At 39.8% G+C, this 21483-nt stretch overlaps 1 protein-coding gene across 3 annotated transcripts in view; it reads left to right on the top strand.

Annotated features, from left to right (window-relative positions):
• Positions 1-21483, top strand: part of rptor (regulatory associated protein of MTOR, complex 1) — a 152831-nt gene that overhangs the window by 97964 nt on the left and 33384 nt on the right. For all 3 annotated transcript variants that reach the window (XM_061680157.1, XM_061680158.1, XM_061680156.1), the window contains exons 21-25: positions 3517-3672; positions 8593-8711; positions 15920-16023; positions 16163-16340; positions 16424-16534. In XM_061680157.1, coding sequence (XP_061536141.1) covers positions 3517-3672; positions 8593-8711; positions 15920-16023; positions 16163-16340; positions 16424-16534 — 668 coding nt within the window. The remainder of the gene's footprint in view (positions 1-3516; positions 3673-8592; positions 8712-15919; positions 16024-16162; positions 16341-16423; positions 16535-21483) is intronic.

The raw sequence follows: 21483 nt of genomic DNA, 5'->3' as shown, positions 1-21483 counted from the left end.
AGGTGGCTAGAGCATCTGATTAGGATGTCTCCCGGACGCCTCCCTCGTGAGGTGTTCCGCGCACGGGAGGAGACACCAGGGACGATTCAGGACACGCTGGAGAGATTATGTCTCCCGGTTGGCCTGGGAACGCCTTGGGATCCCCCCCGGAAGAGCTGGTTGAAGTGGCTGGGGAGAAGGAAATCTGGGCTTCCCTATTAAAGCTAATGCTCCTATGACCCAACCTCGGATAAGCATAAGAAAATGGATGGATGAAAGAATACTACAGTATCAACACGATAATGGCACACTCTAGTACAGTATAGTATGATTGTCAATATATTCAATGTATGAATAATAAGCACCTCTAAACCTCTCCATTTTGAAGCAACACGCTACTGTTGTGCTACGAATATTTTTTTTTCCTCACGCAGTTTTAATTTAGTGTCACACCAAGATTTTGAGAATTTGATAGCAAGAAAAGATACTGACTGACTTTAGGAGTCATTGCTGTTCGCAGTATTGAATATTTGGCATTTTGGAAACAAACATGATCGCAGCAAAATATGGATCCGGTTCACCGTGAACAGAAAACAAAAATATAATTAACCTAAATGTGTATTATCGAAAGATTGCATGAAGAAAATTTAAGTCTCTAATTGATCTAATTAATTGATGCGGAAAACCTAGTAATTGACAGTAACAGCACTACACTTAACAGCTTTACATCATTAAGAGTTGTTGGAAAATAGTTTGGACCATTTGTACCTTTACCACAATTTATGGCCACGTTTGAAGATTAACCAATAGGAATATAAGCGCCAGCTGTGACTATAGAGCCTATAGTATTACAGAACCCGAGAGATTTTGGTGCATGTGTCCTGAGTTCTTGCCCTATGATTTGTGTCACTGCTCCAACATTCAGGCAGCTAAAGCTAACTTGCACGTCCTTTGTATATTGCTGCCAGATGGAGTCATTCATAAATCTAGTGTGGAGCAATCAGCGATGCCTACTGTTGACACAAGTTCACATTCATCCTCACAGTTGTCATTTCAGTATGTGGCAGTATTTATTATCAATAAGCAAAGCGCAGAGAGTTCTTTCATTCAGTTCCAATCACCATATCTACATTTCAGTGTGCAGATTGTTTGGTGAAGAAGGTGTATGGAACCCAAGTTATTTGACTTCTACGAGTCAGTCTAATGTTAATGGATAAGAAAAGTTGCATCAGGAAATGATGATTGAAACTGGCATAAATTTATGGACATTGAAGTTACTCTTTTTAAATTGAGGCGCTGGCATTACCAGTCTGCTCATTCACTCGCGTGCGTGTTTGTGCCACCTCCCCCACTGGCTCAAATGCTTTCTTCTGGGAAGCAATTACATACAACTGTATTTGATTGTTCTTTTTCATAAATCATATTATACTTAAACACAATGAAAATATAGGAACACTGTACATTAGCAAAACGTGACATTAAAATCAGATTAATTTTGACTTCCTGTCACTATCTGCGGTGCGGTGTCTCATCTGCACTCGCCACCTCACCTTGAGACAGTGCAAAGTTAGGCAGAAGCATCCGCTTTCAAATTATATATGTAGGAAAAATCCTTTTCATCCTTTAAGTAATAAACATTTATATCACACTATAAATACAGTGAATGACAAAAGAACCTCTGAAGAACCACATTCTACAGTATCTCCTAAGATTACATGGAAGGGCTATAGAGTCTGACCTATTTGGTCACACATGCACATAAAAAACATTTCTGCGACTTGAAAGCACACACATGAAACTCATCATGGTCTCTACACCAATCAAAAATAGTGAAGGGCGGGCACCATCTGTCTGATTAGCCGTGTGCATGTCTGTGTGCGTGTGCACGCGTGTGTTCATTTGAAATGTGGGCGCTCGCGTACACGAAGCTAAGTTTTCTGACGGCGAGCCGGTTGCTGCACAGGTAATGGAATTCATTCCAAAGCCTAACGCCACTGTGACGATGTGGGAAGATTTTGGACTCAAGCCAGATAAATGCGACCATACTGCTTACGCCAACGAGCTGGTATGTCAAATTTGTATGAAGTTGCAACAAAGACAACAAAACTTAAAACCTCAGTGATAAAATAAATTTTAAACACAAGCATCCCACCCAATTTCTTCGGCTGGGAACAAAAAAAACACGGTGGAACATTTCTCATTTCCCGTCAGCTTGCAATTATGGAACCCGTTGCCCAACAATGCAAATACAAACATGACAGCGGCGCATGTATGCTCCCATTATATACAGTATAGCGTACTCACTATTGTAAGAGATGTAGCCAGGGAACATTCTGACAAAGCAACGTTTAATGAAAGGGTTCAGACTTTTGAAAAGTAGTACAAATCTTGAATCAAAACAGGTTGCTTTGATCTACTTGTGTTGTTATTCATGTTGCTACTTGGCACTTTTTCCTAACCCACTGGAAAGTTCATTTGGCAGTATATTGCCTATTAATATATTAATTACTGTTTATACCTCTGTGGCAAATGTTTGATATTTGTTGAACTACAATTTTTGTGAAAAGAGCCTGAGTCTATTTTTTTATCCAATATATTTTATTTATTGTTCTACATTACAATGTCAATGTTCATTATTGGCGGCACGGTGAACAACTGGTTAGCGCTTCAGCCTCACAGTCCTGAGGACCGGGGTTCAATCCCCGGCCCCGCCTGTGTGGAGTTTGCATGTTCTCCCCGTGCTTGCGTGGGTTTTCTCCGGGCACTCCGGTTTCCTCCCACATCCCAAAAACATGCATGAATTGGAGACTCTAAATTGCCCGTAGGTGTGAATGTGAGTGTGAATGGTTGTTTGTTTGTATGTGCCCTGCGATTGGCTGGCAACCAGTTCAGGGTGTACCCCTCCTCCTGCCCAATGATAGCTGGGATAGGCTCCAGCACGCCCGCGACCCTAGTGAGGAGAAGCGGCTCAGAAAATGGATGGATGGATGTTCATTATTCTTAGAATTAGAATTAAAAGTGAATTGTTCTTGTACATGAATTATTATATCATCATTATATCAGTGGGATTAAAAAAAAAAACATCAACGATACTATCGTTTGTTGCGATAGTTTTTGGAAAAATATATCGTCCTAAGAAATTTGCCATCGTGAATGGCCTAAACACATTTAGTATATATAGAGAGAGCAAGAGCAATGGATAAGACAAACATATTTTACAAACAGTATAAAAAAATAGAGTAACAACTGTAATAAAAAATATGCACTATAGCGGGACCGCAGAGCAAGAACCATGATATATCGGAGGATTACTTTATCTGTATTCCGTGATGATGTTGCAAGGACTCATTGTTCCCATGACATGTGCATCCCGGGATTCCCATAATCTCAAGTGTAAATGATCTGTGTCTCAATATGATCTCTTTATCCAAACACTTCCATCTGTGAATGTCTAAGCCTTGGAGACTTGTAGGGGTTTCTGTTGTCTTGAGTGATAGTGAATGATCAATGTATTTCTGTGTCGTATTCATCATCCAGGTGGACCAGTTGCTTTTTCACCTGGAAACCTGAGCACCAGCAGTAGTGCCAGCAGCACCCTGGGAAGCCCCGACAATGACGAGTACATTCTCTCCTTCGAGACCATCGACAAAATGCGACGGGTGTCTTCTTATTCTTCACTCAATTCACTCATAGGTAACAGATTTGTTACTCAGCAGCCAATGACTATTAAATGTTTGCAACCAATTGTGGTAAAAACGTTTATTAAGTACCAACACCTGAATGCAACATAATATTATGTCGATTGTTTGCATAGAAGAGCAAGAAAGAAAAGGGAAGCTCCACCTATCCTAACACATTAAGAAATTATAGCAAGATAATTTTCTGCATCTTTATGCTTAGTGAACACAGGGTGTGATTAAGTGCCTTAAGCACTGTTTGGTAATGAGTGAAATGAAATTAACATCATCAATCTTTTGGTATGGATTCTACACATATTTTATTAAGAAGCCCTCTGGTTACTGCGACAAAGCACCAGGTTGCTCGTAAAATCGGTGAAACACCTCACCCAAGGGCAGTAACCAAGGGAGGATCTCTCCCCTTCCGAGAAAAGAGTCAGTGTAAAAATGTTTTGCTGCTGTGAAAGGGACAGGGGAGCAGAGGACACAACAGGATCGACCCTGTGATCCACCAGAGACTTTTAAGATGCTTTTCCAGGTACAGAGTGAAGTCAAAGCGACACTTTTCCACCCGCTCTCGGGTGACTGGCTTGTGACTGGCGGTATGTGACTGTTACCTGACTCAGGTCAGCCATTTCTGAAGAAATTAAAGCATTTTACTGCGCTAACATGTAAATCCAGCGATACAGTGAGCCCCCGTTTACTGCAGGGGATGTGTTCCAGTCCCACCCGAAGTAGGTCAAAATCCACAATATAGAAAGACCATATAACAACATTTTTTTAAATAGTTTCACCTCTCCCACACACTTTAAACACATTTAAACATATTGAAACATGTTACATGTTAACTTATTAAAACGCTCTTTTTCAACACATTGTAAGCGTATTCAAAATTTCTAGTATAAAACGTATAGGGGGTATTGTTGGGTCTGCATGTGCCTTTAAGAGGCGGGGCCTGACGGGATGGTGTGTGACATTGGTGAGTCTGCGTGTCTGCTCACATATGTTTTTACTTTACTTTCCTTTCCTACTTGCAAGGACATTACATTACAGTAGATATTGTTAAACCCCATGTTAAAAAAAACGCGATTAGCGGAGGCGCGGAGCAGAGGAACACTACATAATTTCTGCTCTTCTGCATTTTGAGGTACTGTACTCTTATACTTTACAGTAAAATCACAGTTCGTATACAACAGTATAAATCGAATACCATAATTTCTCATGTATAATGTGCACCCATGTATAATACGCACACCCAAAGTTGAACTCAAAATTCTGGAAAACCCTTCAACCTTCATATAATGTATTTTTGTAGTGCATGATTTTGCTTTTACCCATATGATCAAAACCTGAAGTATTATTTGTATTTTGTTAGTTTTTTTCAAATAATTATTCTGAAGTTAAGCACTTTATTTGAAAATTAATCCTTTTTTTAATTTACTTACTCTTATTTTGAAATTCACAGCCCTACTTTTATTTAGTAAATGAGAAAACACACAGTTGTGCTCATATGTTTGTTTACCCAGGCAGAATTTGTAAAATGGGTTCAATTCTTTAAAGAAAACATGAAGGGCCAGGCGAAACACATTTTATTTTATTTTAATGGGATTCAAATTAAACAAGCATTTCAGAAAACCATTATCATCAAACAAAACATAACCATAAAGAAATTAATGATGGTTGTTGTTCAATCATCAGTCATATAAAAAAAAAAAAAAAAAAAAAAGAATATTTCACAAATTATGCCAGGGCATGTAAACTTATGAGCACAACTCTACATATGTCATACGTAAGCCTGTCATATCGGAATGAAAGTGTAGGCTACAATATTTTTTATAACCACTAGGTGGCGGTGGCATTTTGGAATGACAGTGTTCAGCTTTTTTGTAACCACTAGATGGTGGCATACATTTATAAAATGTGAAAGTTTTTTTTCCATTTGCCTCTATACCTATGTATAATGCGCACTATTGACTTTTGACAATTTTTTTGGGGGGGGGGGGGGAATGCGGATTATACACAAAATTACGATACCTTCTTTTCACGGCGACCTATTCACCTTATTTTAAAGTCGCTGTAATGTTAAAATAAGTGTTGTTAACGACCGCCCCAAATTTGAATGATTGAAAAAAATGCCCTGTATATAAAATATGGCTTCAAAAAAAATCAAGCCTTTCTTCCTGGTCTCAGACGCCGCAGGCGTGTCCACTGAATGCGTTGAAACCACGTCCTCGCTGTCAGTCAAATACCACACATTGTTCTGATGTCTACAAATCCTAAGTGTAACGAAAAATCTATCCGGTTAACGCCTCCAGTGGCTGGAAAATATCTCAACCAGGGTTGTCGTGGGGCTTTTAGCCATGCTCCCCAAAAAATCATGAAAACTGAAGTGGTGTAAAACAGTTTAAAACTATATCTCCAATATTCAATACTACATAGTTCTCAGACTGCAAACGTTTTCAGCATTTATCTTCCAACTTATTTAGAATGTATTGAGAAACAAATCTCTTATAAACTTCTGTAATTGTCGTCTACAGTTGCCTCTAAAATATCCTCAGTTTCCCTCTGGTTTTCTTTACAGCAGAAAATATATTGATTTGTTTCTCTTTTTTTTGTTATCTAACAATATACTGTATATTCTCATCGTTTAACACTGCAAACCAATCTTAAAATATATAGAGAGAGAGACCTACAGAGCCCTGTGGCCATTAAATACAAATTGAAACCATAAATGGTGGAGCTGCAAGAAAACAAGCAGGATAACAAAAGTCTGTAGGAGTTTCAGTCATTATTTATTGATTCAGTTTTCAAGCCTTCAATGTTTTTCTTTGTCTTCTTGCTATAATTTGCTTGTACAAATATTGCAATGACAGTAGGATGATGCCAGTATATAGTAATATGGATACAATATCAGTTTATAGATAGTGGTGATATGTTTGATCTTCATGTTAATCTTGCAACCTTTGCCAAGAACCAACAAGCAGCAAATCAAAAGGTTGCCAAGAAATTACAAAAGCATATATCAAATTCCATAATCCCATAAAATCAATTAAGATTTTTCATCTGCCAGCCATAAATGTCAGTCAGTAAAGTATATGTAGGGCGTACATGGTTACCTATTTACACCTAAAGCCAAAAATGTCCAGTCAGTCATGACTCCATATAAAGAGGGATTAGATCATGGTTTCTCCTGGGACACATCGTCTCTAAGAAAACAGAAATCCCATCAACATTTCCTACTCTGCTGCCCTGCTATACATAAGCCGAGCACAGACATTTTCTCTTGAGATGACATTTTCCTTTGACACCTCACCTCCAAATGTGTCATTGTATTCTCCTCCTTTTAAAGAGCAACCTGGATATTTTTAAGTGCTGCTCACACTGCTTACAGCTCATCTGAAGTCTGACATGTCTCACAGATGAATTTATTTCTGCTTTCCCATGTTCTGATGTTTTTTATGCCCCAACCAACCACCAAAAATTGCTATGCAAGTATATTATGTTATATGGCAGATGTGGGGAGGCTATAAAACAGCCACGGTGTGGTTCATTGAGCCAAAAGTTAATCTTTAATTCCACTCAGCGCAAGTCTTCATGGCACCAGAGTCCGTTCAGGCCGAGGCAATGAATAATATCCCCCCTCATGTGAACTAATAGAGAATGCATCGTTGTAATTTGTAAGCACCTGTAACTTGGCACAGCTTTTAAATAGGACTGAAACCGTTTTTTACATTTATCAACAGTCAACATGTTTCTGCATGTACAAGCACACTCGCTTGCTGTTTCTTTTCAGATCCTTCTCATCTGCATTTTGACTCCCATTTTTTCTTGGTGAATTTCCTCCTCAGATTATTTTATTTTGTCATTGGCCTTTTTCATTTTTCTGACAGCTTTTTCCCTCCTCCATATTGACTCCCCAAACTGTATTGTAGCACTTCATCATCGCCCTCTCCTTTCCTCCTGTGTTCTCCCCTTGCTGTCACAAGGAGTGTGATTCAAGGCCACAACTCACTCACAAGCTGAGGAATATGTGTGCCTCATTGCAGTTCAGTTTACAAGGTAAAAGGCACATACAGCATTGGAAAGAAGCTAGATCAAAGATCTGGATGCTGATTTGCTTGGGAAGATGAAGGAAGAACGTGAATTCAGGAAAAAAAAAAACCTGGAAGAGAATTACAGTGGGATTTGGTCTGGTTTTATTAGCTTTGATTTCAGTGCCTCCCTGTAGCTGCAGAGAAGAGAGGAAATCGTGTTACACTGACACAGAAAGAGATTTAGCTGTAGACAAAATGGGTTATGAACAGCAACAGTAATGTCGGATATGTATCTATACAGTAAGCACATGCTAGAAAAGGCAAAAGCCCTGATTGACGATAAGATTGTTGCTGACACAGGGAGCAGGAAATCAACAGACACTGGTAAACTTCCACTAAATGGAAACATGAGCAGTTAAAAAGAACTAGGGAAATATTAAAAGGAAGGTCAAAGAACCAAGCTCCATTTTCTGCATAGACGACAAGGACTGGTTATGATGAACAAAACCACCATGATCATTTGTATTCACAATAACAACTGTTGTCAGCAATGAATCCTCAGTGGATGAGAAGGTGCTGCCTTGTTGCGCATGTGTGTATATTTGTGTTTTGATTAATAATGTATATTAACTAACACTGGAGGTCATTTTCCCTCTGCTGCCAACTCAACACATTCAGCAGTAGAAATTACTTGGGCGTGCAACATGATGGTAATGTCATGACTGTGGATTATCGTTTGGCAGTTAGCTGCTGTGCTAATGAACTTGGATGGGAGTGATGTGGGGTCACACGAGAGTGAATGCATGTGATCTATTGTTGCGTATTTTAATGCACCACATTATGTATTGAAATATTTCCATCTGTTGGACTCAGCCGTCCGTGCATTTGCTCTCTATGTTTAGGTGTGTCATTCAACAGTGTTTACACTCAAATCTGGAGAGTGCTTCTACACTTGGCTGCAGACCCTTTTCCTGAAGTGTCTGACTTGGCCATGAAGGTCCTCAACTGCATCGCATACAAGGTATGTTTTGTATGGGACAGGGTTATGATAGTATTGGATTTTCCATTATAGTTGGTTTTTATCTCGTTTCGACTTTTTCAAATTCAGTTTGTTTTAATTCATTTTTAGAGTAGGTTTGTTAGTTTCATTAGTTATTTTTTCAAAATGATTTGTTTTAGTTTAGTTTTTCTTTATTTCAGTATTTGTTTCAGTTTTTTATTCAGGTATTTATCAACCGTGAGATGGGGGAAAATAAATCACTCAGTATTGTGTTAAAAAAAAAGCATTAACTTAATAACTGATGAGCAATCATCCACAAATCAAATACAGCTACTGTATAACACCTGTTGAGACGGAAAAATACTTGTCGAGACATGCGAAATGTCTCTTTGTGAGTTAAAGAAATCATTTGATTGCCGCAGTTCCCTTAAAGGTTTAGTCCAGGCCATTTTCATGAGAGTGGGCGACCACACATTCGGATTCAGATTCTGATATTTGCGTTTCGGCACCTGTGGATTCATCTCTTCGATTTTTTTTTTTTTTTTTTAATTCTCCCAAAGTTTTCTTTATTTCTTTTACATTTGGGGGGTGAAAAATAATTTGGGGGGGGGGGGGTAAAATTATTTTTTTGTTCTACCCCTCCCCACCCCAAATCCATTTATAATCGGCGTCAAATTTATGTGGATTTTTGCTATTTGCATCGAGCACGGTCCCTATCCCCTGTCAATCGTGGAGGTCCCTTGTAGTTTGTTTTTTAATGTAATTCTGTTGGACTGCAAAAATAAAACAATGCCTGATTTTCATTTATTAATATTCAGTAACTTTATATTTATTACTTTTGTCAGTTTCAAGTTATTTTAGTGATCACTATGGTTTTGTCTTTCATTAACAGAAGGGTACCAACAATTTTGTCCGTGTGTATATATATATGTAGATCTTTTTTTTTTTTTTTCCCCCCCCAACCTATTCTGCCCAGGATCTTCATGGTCAAACTACTTAAAATACTGACTCACTAATAACAATGTTACTTTTCTTTTCTTGTTTTACCTTTCCTCTTTGTATTTCTGTTGTGTTACAATTAGTTATAGGTTAGAATTTACTGCTGTACTAACCCCATATTTAAAGGAGAATTTCCACTTCTTGTGTTAAGTGTATCAGCACCTATACCTAATTATTTCCACATGGTTTCAGTGAAAAATCAGTTTCCAACACACATGTACCTCCCACTCACTGGCATTTTGTGTCTGCAAAAAGACCATTACTTTTGTGCAAATGCAATTAAGACCCAATGACTCCCCGGGCTTGGAAAGCAGAGCAGTGGATAGTGGCTGTTGAAACTTAAGGAGCTATATTTACCACTATTGGCCACCACTCATCCAAATGCCGAGGCAAGACTTCTTGTTTGCTACCACTAGTACCAATTATTCCCTTCGTTAACTTCAGACAAGTAGCCGTTCTGCGGTGGGCCTCCCGAGTGGAGTGCAATGAAACAACAATAGAATGTGATTTACCACAAAATTAGGCGGCGTACTCTCCTACCACCTATTAAACTGTGCACCGCTGAAATATACTACCTCGTAGTGTTAGTGGCTCTGTGTCTGCAGCCCTCATGTCCCTGAATGCTTCATCATAAGGTTTTGTTCCCTCATTAAAATGTTGTCTCAAATCTTTATTGATTATTAGTAATATTGATGCAATGCTGAAACAGTGTTGCTTTAACTAGTAACAGTAATGGTCCATGCTCAAAACATAAGTAAGGCAGTATGAATGGATGACAATGCATGACTGTAAACACAGTTCAGTGTCTGGGTAAAGCGAAGTAAAAACGTTTTATCAACACATAACTGAATGGTATTGCTGAGAGTAGTTTTTGTTTTTTTAAATTTTCTTCTCTTCTATCCTCCCTTGCAGGACAATATAGTCAGACTGGAGCATAGCAGCACAATATTTTTTTTTTAATTCCTTGTGTTTCTTAAAATCTCAACATTTAAAAAAAATAAAAAAAGAAGCATTCACATGTAGCTATAATTTGCATACAGTTCCCTTTCAGCACACGCACACCAAGTGACTGTCCTCCTGGTTAATTTTCTTGTCAGAATAACGTATCTCCACTCGTCACAATAAACGTGCACTTGACAGGAGAAGCCATATCAAGCAAATTTTGTTGAGCAGCAAACACACAGCAATAGCCCTTTGTATTGCCATTTCTGAATGAATGTGGCATACTGTGTATGTCCTACTTTGTAACATTGCTGACATGGGAAAGATAATTCCAGCATTTGTTTTTAAATTCCTACTTTAAGACCAGTTATTAAACGTTTGCGATTTTATCTTTGTACATCACAATTCATGAATGCTGGAAGTCCTTTGTTGATTTGTCAAATGAATATATTCCTAGCTTTGAGGTCAAATGTGTATCAGTATGTTCACACTAGAGGCTCTCACGGGAGTGAATTTTTACACCCACTCTCAGAGATTGATCCCATTCCTTCCCTATCCCGAGTGAGTGTTTAAAAAAATAAAATAAATCCCGCTCCCTCCCACACCCACAGATTGATCCCAATCCCAAAGCAAAATTTTACAGAATCCCTCTCCAACACCTTCCTCCCCCTTTTTTTTTATTAACTCCCAGTCAAAATCCTGCTCCGTTTGTATTAATAACTTGAAAGTCGAAACCATCTTTTCCACTCCCTGTGACTATGTTGTCATAGTTCCAGCTCGCACCCGCTTCCGGTTACTTTCCCTCCCGCTCCTGCACAATCCCGTGATTAATAGTGAAAGTCCCTCCCATGCCCATGGGAATCCCACGGGACCCGATGGGAATCCCGAGAAAAAATGTCAGCCTCTTGTTGACACAACAGGCTTTAAAAGAAATTGTGCAAATGAACTCTTCCTCGACTCTCACACACATTTTAGATTCCTGAAAAAACAACTGTTAAGTAGACTTATTCACACATCCTGATGCTTCCATTCCTCAGTGTAATAAGAATTTTGAGTGTACCTTAATGTGTACATCATTTAAAATCAGTCCTTGTCGATACAGAACCCAGGAGACAACATTATTTTATTTAATATCCCATGTAAGTTGTAAGTCGCACTTGCATCCGTCTTTGCACGACACCTAAGGCGATAATATCATGAGACACGGTCTGTTTATTTTAAATTATATTTTTTTTTACCATGTGCACAGAATAATGCAGACAGACTTTTGGCAAGTCTTCAACATTCCGGGAGATTTTTAAAAGCTAAATTTTTAAGGACAATGTTTGTGTATAGACAAAAAACCATCCATCCATCCATTTTCTGAGCCGCTTCTCCTCACTAGGGTCGCGGGCGTGCTTTTCAAATGCACCCGGTATAGGGTTAAGGTTAGGTATATTTATTGTTCTTTCTCAAGTTTAACATGTATTGTTGAACATACAGCAAATGCGACAGGTCACGAAGTTGGCGAGGCTTCACTTGCATAGTCAAACATTTTCCGAGCGTCGATTTCAAAGAGAACGCAATGTCAGGAAAGTACCATTTTAAAAATGAGTGGCAATCTAAAGAGAGGTTTCAACTTTGGATACAGAAAGACCCTGACCACGGCCGTGCGAAATGCCGACTTTCCTCAAAATCATTTGATGTAAACAACATGGGAGAAGTGGCACTGGTAAGCCACATGAAAGGGAAGAAGCATATGTCAGCTGACAAAGAATGTAAAAACTCCATCAGCGAGTTTTCAGGTTTCGTTACATGCACAGTTACTGAACCACAGACTGCCATCGCTGCGGGGTCTGCAATTCTAACGGTGAAGCAGACAAAGTTGGACGTAGCAGCGACAACAGAAGTTCTAACAGCCGAAGTTCTGTGGACATTAAAAGTAATGAATTGTCACTATTCTTACAAGTCGTCGGGGGACGTAAGTCGCCTTTTCAAGTTAATGTTTCCAGACAGCCAGATAACGAGTAGGTGTACGTGTGGTGAGAGAAAGTGCAGTTACTTGTGCACATGCGGGCTTTCCCCGTATTTTAAGAAGCTGCTGCTTAAAGAAGTGTCGCAACAAAGTGCATATGCGTGCGCGCTTCTCAATAATTTTCTGTGGTCTGACTTAAATGTGCAAATTCTTCGATTTTGGAAATTATGGGAAACGTTTTGGAAAAGTCATGGAAAACTATTGCTAAAAAATTGTACAAGGTCGTATAAGGTTTTTTGTTTTTTTGTTTCTTTTAAACAAATATTGCGATTGCGATTTAGCATGCGATTTTTCTGGAGGTAGTTTGTCTTTGTCTAAATTTCATAACGACTATGCTTGCCTTGGGCCCCCAAAATGACAAGCTACGTACGGCCCTACTTCGCTGCTCGGCACGACAACCAAAGTGGTATTAGCAGCTCGTGCATTCATGAAGAAGGCAGCTAGCTAGCTGCGAGAACTAATGTGAATTGCAGGGTACATTGGCCATCGACACATCAAACGTATGTCACAGTAATACATATGCATGCTCCAATTCGGCGCAAAGCAGCATCAGGTCTTGTCTTCCCCAATATGCCGCTCCCCATGGCTGGAAAAGCCCGTGAGCCTAAGTGCTTAGCCAGCAGTGGCTGGACGGCGGATTCGAGAATTTTCCGGGGTGGGTGGGGGGTGCTTTGATGCTGCCCTTTCATCCACTGATTATATTGACAAGTGGGTTACACCTTATCCATACTGCATCTGTAATTTTGATCCGTCCAGCCTGATCACAAATGCCTTTGAAATACCTTATTGTCTTTGAACCTCGTGTTCCTTGTGGAGGGAACCCCTCCCCTACAATATAAATTCAATGAATATTAATATTCGCTTCACAACATCCTGTTTCAATTAGCCGCTGGCGAGGATAGCCAACTGGCAGCGCCAACCCTTCAACACTATTTTTTTTTTATACAGGTAAAAAGAAAAAAAAAATACGAGATATGCAGTGGTATTGTCACTTTAGATCTCAAAAGTTTTGTGGCTCCCGGTGTTGTTTGTTTGTTTGTTTTTTCTCTGGGAGACTGTCTAAATTGCTCTTCGAGTATTTAAGGTTGCCGACCCCTGCCCTCGACCTTTATTTGCTGATTGGTTAAAATTGCCTTCAATAATTGAGTAGGAGTATTCGCAAAAAAAATTTTAGACCTTTAGCTTGTATCCTTTGAGAGCACTTGTTCTAATAGCATGATGTGTACACACACAAATGTGTTTGCTCAGTTTAATCACTTTCTCACCAACTAATGAGAGAGGAAGTGAGAGGAAACAGGATGAAAGGGCAAAGCAAAGCCATCACAATAAGCAGCAAAGCAGCTGTTCGAAGTGATTCCCTTACCCCCATACCCCATTTCCTGCTAATGAGGTAATTCCTACATATCCCATTTCCACCCGTTAGCCAACAAAGCTTGCGGCCTTTGCATTAACATGTTGGTTACCCCATTTTGACTATCAAAGGCCATTGATAAGTCATGAACATGCTACATAAACTGATGAGAAGGTAACATTTACACCAACATGAGTGAGCTCTCTTGGCTTCAGATAAAAGAAAATCTCTTGTAATTTCAAAAGATGCAGCTGTAATTATTTTGTTTACTCATCAAATGGGCCCCAAAAGCAACATTCAGTGTGGTTTCGCCTTGATAAAACGGTTTCTCAGTACAGCTTCTGGAGTGCAGTTTCCAGCTCACGCACACACTCCATTTGCGTTTCTCTTCAGTATATTGCATGTACACCTAGTCAATTTTAATCTGCATTTTTATGTCCTCTATCCTGTTCTTCTTGAGTAGGACAAATGTGTTACATCAGTGTAAGAAGCAGTTTACATAATGAGACTGTTGACTGGACCTGCTGCTGTTTGGTTCTTTACTCCTTTATGTAACCCTAACCTTGGCAATTGACATGTTTTTATGGCTGAGAAAAGCATCATCTACCTCTTTTTCCTTTTAGACAAACACAAACCAAATAAAGCTGCAGCAATTTGTCAATTAACATAGAAATCAAATTAACGGCAATGCCTGCTAGAAAAATGTGTTTGCTCGAGTTAGCTACATTCACCCAGCAATTTTCTTTCCATCTCTGCTGTTTATCAGGAGTGCTTTGCTTCGAACATCTTTATTAGGTTTCCACCTCCCTCGTGTACGGCCATAAGTATGAGCTTATATTACCAACTCTTTTTAATAAGATACAGTTCTAGAAAGTTAGACAAACTTTGTTGCTGCCCTTTCATCCACTGATTATATTGACAAGTGGGTTGCACCTTATCCATACTGCATCTGTAATTTTGATCCGTCCAGCTTGATCACAAATACAGTAGTGCCTTTGAAATACCTTATTTTCTTTGAACCTCGTGTTCCTTGTGGTGAGCTCCCCTACAATATAAATTCAATTAAAACACTTTTTTTTTCTTCAAACTGGTGTGGTCAATGCAGACTGATAAAGATAAGCTTTAACATCAACTAACAATAATCCATTAAATTTCCAAGCACAAAGAGTACTAGTCTACAGTATAACGTTATTTCTCAGGTGGTAGAGTGGCCATCTCCCGAAGGTTCCAGATTAATTCAGTTGGATTGCTGTTTGATTATTGATAGATTTTAAATGTCTTTGCTTTCCATGCCTTTTTGCACCTCCCTTCCTCCATGTGTTCAATACTTTTTCCCTGTGTCATTTCACGTTTACACAGAACTTAATTTCTGATCTTATTTGTTCCACTTTCTTTGAATGTGTGGGTTGGTTGGGTTGTTCCCAATATCTGGTGAAAATTTCAGGTCAACCCAGAGGCAGCATACACACATTGAACAAAAGGGGTCCAGGAACTAACCCTTGGTGGACCCCTTATCTCAAAGCCATTCGATCAGATTCAAAATTTTCAATGGTCAAAAAATACTCCTTTCCTCCTAGTAGGACCTGAACCGTTGAAGGACTGTTGTGTGCTGGTACCACTGTGAGCTAAAACAAATCTGTGCCATCACTGGATTTCTGCTTAGCTTTTGGTTTTGACATGATAGTGCTTCAGAAGCAACCGTGAAACTGGTTATTTCGCGCTAGAACTTCAGTCAACCTATTTGCCACGTCATGGGCTGACAAACTGTGTGTGATATTGGTTATTAGGTTAATTGGCCTCTCTTTGTTTGCTTTGATGTCAAATTACTACACATTGTTTTCTTGTACCTCTTTCGCCATTGCCATTGATGAAACCTTGCGTATAATGGTAACCAAATACTTTCTTTTGTGTATTTTTCTACAGGCTATGATGAATGCTCGCCCTCAGAGAATTCTGGACTCTGGATCTCTGACCCAGTCGGCTCCAGCCAGCCCCACCAGCAAAGGCACGCATATTCATCAGGCAGGGTGAGGAACACATGAAACCCCAATAAACCCAGAAACATCATACTGTTTGACTTAAACATCATAAAAGAACAATACCAATTCAATGGTCTCCAAAACAGAAACTTCTGTTGTTTTTACTTTACTTTATGTCTCCCACTAGTGGTTCTCCTCCCATGCCCAGCACCAGCAGCTCAAGTTTGACCAATGAGGTGCCCAAACCCCCCACCAGAGATCAACCTTCCACACGCCCCCCTTACACACCCACACTTGGAGGACAGGCACCTCATTCCCACCAGTTCCCCCGCACTCGTAAAATGTTTGATAAGGGACCTGAACAGGTAGATGAGTCAACTATAGTGTGTGTGTTTGAGACTATGTGTGTGACATGCTTATATGGTTTTCAATTTGTTTGTTTGTTCAGGCTGCTGAGGATGGGGACGAGCCTTGTGGTCACAGAAACTATATCAGTGCTGCCCTACAAACAGGTCTATGTGATTGGAGTGCCAAGTATTTTGCTCAGCCAGTCACTAAGGTAGTTCCATCCCTTTTTCTTGCTCACCCATGTCTTATTTTACATATTTTCCTGTGCATATCGCCTGTCTTATAATTCACCTCATTGAATATGTCTGTTTGAACTACAGGTTATTGCTTTTAAGAATTGCCGCTAATGGTTTTCTTTTTATAATGTCCCACTTGTTTGCTACACAAGTTCAAGTATGACAGGTAATTGTTCCGTCAATATTCAATTATTAATGTGAATTTGTCACGTTTAGCCATTGTGTCAAAGGCAACTGAGCCAACCTATTGACATGAACTCTGTTATTGAATTTGTTTAAGCGATTCTGGTAAGTTCTCCGGAAGACAACAGCGCAGGGACTAGTCGCAGTGTGAGAAAGTGCCTGGTGGTTCTACACGATGGTTTTGCTGAATAATTGAACTCCTAGACTTCCACAACTTAATATCCTCCCGAGAGAAATTAAAGATAGCGGCCGCAGCGTTTGTCATATAATATTGAGCTTCTGTCTGTTTTAATGTCCTGAATACACATTTCACTTTCGCTAAAATAAATAAACGTCGAGCTAGAAGTAATGATTTGAGTTGTTCAAAAAAAAGAAAAGTAAGACAGAGAGTACTTGCATACATTTAAACTGCTATTTCCATGAGTGACAGTGTGATACAACCTGAAAAGTATTGTTAAATTTAAAAGAGAGATAAAGTATATTTTAAAAAAGTATATTTTTAAAAAATAATTTAATAATTTAAAAACATCCGTAGACAAGTGAGCGTCAGAGGTGAAGTTAGCCAGCATTTGGCATTTAATCGCACAAATGTCTGACAATAATTTGCACATTTGTTCATCTTCGATCATCATGTCTCACTTTTGTGGTGTGTTGCTTTCTCATCTCTGTTCCACATACACACTTAACTCACTGTGGAGATATGAAAATAATCTCCCACTATCGTAGCTTGAAACCAAGGTGACTGTTGTTGCTATTTATTTATTTTTTTCTACAATGTTTGAAGAATAATAGGTAGATGGTTGTATTGGTGAAAGGTAGGTGGAGGGCAATGTTTTATTTGGCGAGCCAACTGAAGGCTTTCTGCACCATGACAGACCATGTTCTCTGCGTGGTTCTAGCCTGCCGTATAGTGGCTTCAAGTACTGTTAGTACAATCAGTGATAGCAGCAAGTTAGTGATTTTAATGATCAGCCAACAGTTGCTAAATTCAGCTGCAAAATTGGGAACCGGCCGCCGGCCGGCCACTTTGTTCTTTTATCTTCTAGAGCGGGTAGTGATGACGCTTGAAGGTGCAGAGATAGAGAAGGTCAACTAAAACTAATGCGCACTGCAGTGGAAGAAGGCGGAGTCTGAAGTGGCTGCAGTAGGTGATGAAAGCAGAGAGATGATTGGATGGGAAACGGGTTGCGTGAAGAGTTAGTAAAAGCGCTCACAGCGGAGATTACGCTGCCTCTGCAAAATTTTGAGTGCTGCCATAAAACGTCCGTAACTTTGTTACGAAATCTTGCATGAGTACGCCTCAAAGTCTGAGCACAGGTTACCATATCACTGTGTCAGCAGCAAGGGCTGAAATGTATGTATGTATGTATGTCTGCTTTAGGAGTGTGCTGAATGCATGGACATCTCTCCACCTTGTTTTTGTTTATACAGTCTGTGTGTGATTTGTGATGTAATGGTATATGAACATGAACTTTTGTGTGAGGCAGTTTCTCACATTGTGATGGAAACTGATTTTGAAGCGCTTGCCATAGTAAGCCAGCATTAAAGGGAAGAAAGTAAGAGCCTTTTATTGTAAAGAAAATTACAGTGGGAAAGCAAGGCTGCATACTAGGATATCAGTGCTTCTGTTTACTGTGTCATGTACCTTTATACAGTACATCCAATTTCTCTTCCAACAGTAATATACCGTATTTTCTCAACCATAAGGCGCAATTAGAAGTTGTAAATTTTCTCCAAAATGGGCGGGGCGTGTGCACCGAGTTCCAAAATCTATAAATGTTGTTGTGTGACTTTGATGAGCGCTCCGCTTGACTGACTGGGAGCATTTCCTGCTGACACGCTGCTTATACAGAGGAAAAGCGTGGTTGAGGACATCATGCGGACGTTAAAGGGGGAAGGCACGCTAAAGGCACGCCCCCAGTAGGTATATAGTGCCGTTATGTGTATTTTGCAAAACATCGGTTTGGCTGAGGACCCCCGAAAATGGCACCTACGAAGAGACACGCTTACAAAGCACAGTTTAAACTGCAAGCTATCAATTGCGCGGAGGAACATGGGAATCGAGCAACCGCGAGAGAATTCAAGATCAACGAATCCATGGTTCGCAAGTGGAGGAAGCAGGAAAACGAGCTTCGCCTTGTCAAGAAGACGAAGCTGAGTTTCCGCAGAAACAAGGCGAGGTGGCCCGAGTTGGAAGACCAACTCGGGTTAATGAGAAAAGAACAGCCGGGGGAAGCGTCTCTACATTCACCATTTGACTGAGTGCAATAACTCGGAGCTTGCCATCATTCCGGGAGGCTTGATGAAGGAACTCCAACCGCTGGACATCAGTGTAAACAGGGCGTTCAAAGTGAAGTTGCGAGCGGTGTGGGAACGATGGATGACAGATGATGAACACAGCTTTACTAAGACTAGGAGGCAGCGCCGGGCGAGTTTCGCCACAATTTGTGAATGGATTGTGGATTATTGGGAAAACGTGTCTCCTTGCCGGTATCATTTATGAGGAGCCGCACGGCAACGAGTCTCACTCTGACAATGACGAGAGGGAACCTGCCGTTTTTGATGGAGAACTTGCCCAGCTGTTCATTTCGGATACAGAACATGAGGACTTTGATGGATTTGTGAATGAGGATTGATCAAAAAATTACGTGAATACATTGTTAAATACTTCAATAAAGTACAACCAAACTCAGTTTTGCTCCCGCTGCCTTTTTAAAAACATTGTTTTAGCGTGCATGCATGCTACCGTGTGTTTTAAGCTAGCGTATGTTTTACCATGCCTGCGCCCAATAATACGGTGCGCCTTATGTATGTGTTAAATACAGAAATAGACGCCGTAACTGAGACTGCACCTTTTAATGCGGTGAGCCTTATGGTTGTGAAAATACGGTACACAACCATGCAGACAAAACACCTTTGTCATTCATTTTACTGTAGTTTCACAATCTTTTCACTACTCTACAATATAAAATAGGCCCTCATATATACAGTAAAATGCAGCAAGAAGAGTGTGGAGTTTGCATGCTCTCTTTGTGCTTGTTTGGCTCTCCCACCGGGTTCTCCTTCCTCTTCCCACTGTCCAAAAATATGTATTAATTGAATTGAATTGAAGACTGTCAGCACTGATCAGATGATAACCAGGCAAGGGTGTATCTCACGTTTTGCCCAAGTGAGCTGAAAAAGGCTCTATTCCCATAACAACCAACTCACCACAAAAACGTCATGCCTTGTAGGGTTTAAGTGTGGAAATTGACTTGGCCAGTGGAAAACCTTCTACTCTTTGTCCCTGATGAACTCCCTCCTGTTGTTTTGTGTGTTTGGGTCATTATCTTGCAACATGATGAAGGATATCCCACTGAGTTTGATTGCATCTTTATTTAAATTTGCACTCATAATATTGCTGTACACTTCTGAGTTCATTTTGCCGCTGTCATTGTGCGTTAAATAAATATAACTACCGGATTTTCACGACCATATGGCGCACCGTATTAAAAGGCACAGTCTCAGTTACGGGGTCTATTTCTGTATTTAACACATACATAAGGCGCACAGTATTATTGGGCGCAGGCAAGGTAAAACATACGATAGCTTAAAACATACGGTAGCATGCATGCACGCTAAAACAATGAAGATTGAAGCCTGACCTTCCAACTGCTGTTTTCCTTGGAGACTCTAAATTAATACAATTGTTTTAATTTTCTTTTCTTAATGTCTGTACATAATTTTAGACTTATTTTACCTGAAAAATACTCATAACATATACTGTGATTATCAATGAGTTTGACTAATAATGTACATTTCATATGACCATCTTAGGGGTGTTACTAAAACTGCAGTGCTCAACATAAATCCCCTTCCTTGAAAAACATAAGCCTTTTTTCCATTTTTTCAAGAATTGTATATTTGAATCTTTTAATCTAAGCTTTAGCAATATTAAATTGATTTTTTAGAAAAATGGCATTTTTGTGTGTCCACATTGACAACTCATTTGCAATCGATGGCCTACATTTGGGGGAGCATTTTGTAGTGCCGTTTCTGAAAGGATCCAAGGGTTTTTCATGTATATTGAGCAGTGTTTTACACTGTCAAACATAATATTCTAAACATGTGTTCTAATTTAATTATTAGAGTAACATCAACCTCAGTTGTCACCTTTGATGGGTGAGCAAACCTGCAATCAAGCTGTTGCTGTTCAAGTAACACATGACGTGTTTGGTTTTAGCTAACTTGGTAACCAATCACATACGGACATAATATTTGGGGCTTTTTCCTCACTTGGCCATTCCGTGTGTCAACAGTGTGTGGAGCTCTATAGATATTGTGCGCCCACACGAACAGGTCTTACCCCAAGGCCCGATTATACACATTTACAGCCGACACAATGCAGAACCACATCCCTGCGAGCCACATTAACAGCTAGCCCCTTACATTGACATACACACGCATGATTCCTGCCTCTCAGCTACGGGAATAACAACACTGGCCTGCCTGCTAAATCCTCTCCACACGCTCAGACAGTTATTGTAAAGCCTGATGGTAGAGTTTATGTTACACGAAACAAGCTGAGTATCTGCCTTTGTGGCAATGGCTATACAAAAAAATAAACCACCTCTGAGACAGTGAATGTGTTGTGTTCACCTTCAAACAAGCAGAATGATGACAGTGCAATATAGTCTACGTTAGTGAGTATTGAGCGCTTTACATTCTTTAGACATAAAATGCCTTGCTGAAATGTGCTTTA

Source organism: Phycodurus eques, chromosome 6 (assembly GCF_024500275.1).
Source record: "Phycodurus eques isolate BA_2022a chromosome 6, UOR_Pequ_1.1, whole genome shotgun sequence".
NCBI classification, from domain to species: Eukaryota; Metazoa; Chordata; class Actinopteri; order Syngnathiformes; family Syngnathidae; genus Phycodurus; species Phycodurus eques.
Note: the sequence above shows the minus strand (reverse complement) of the source record. Positions and strands in the feature narration are given on the sequence as shown.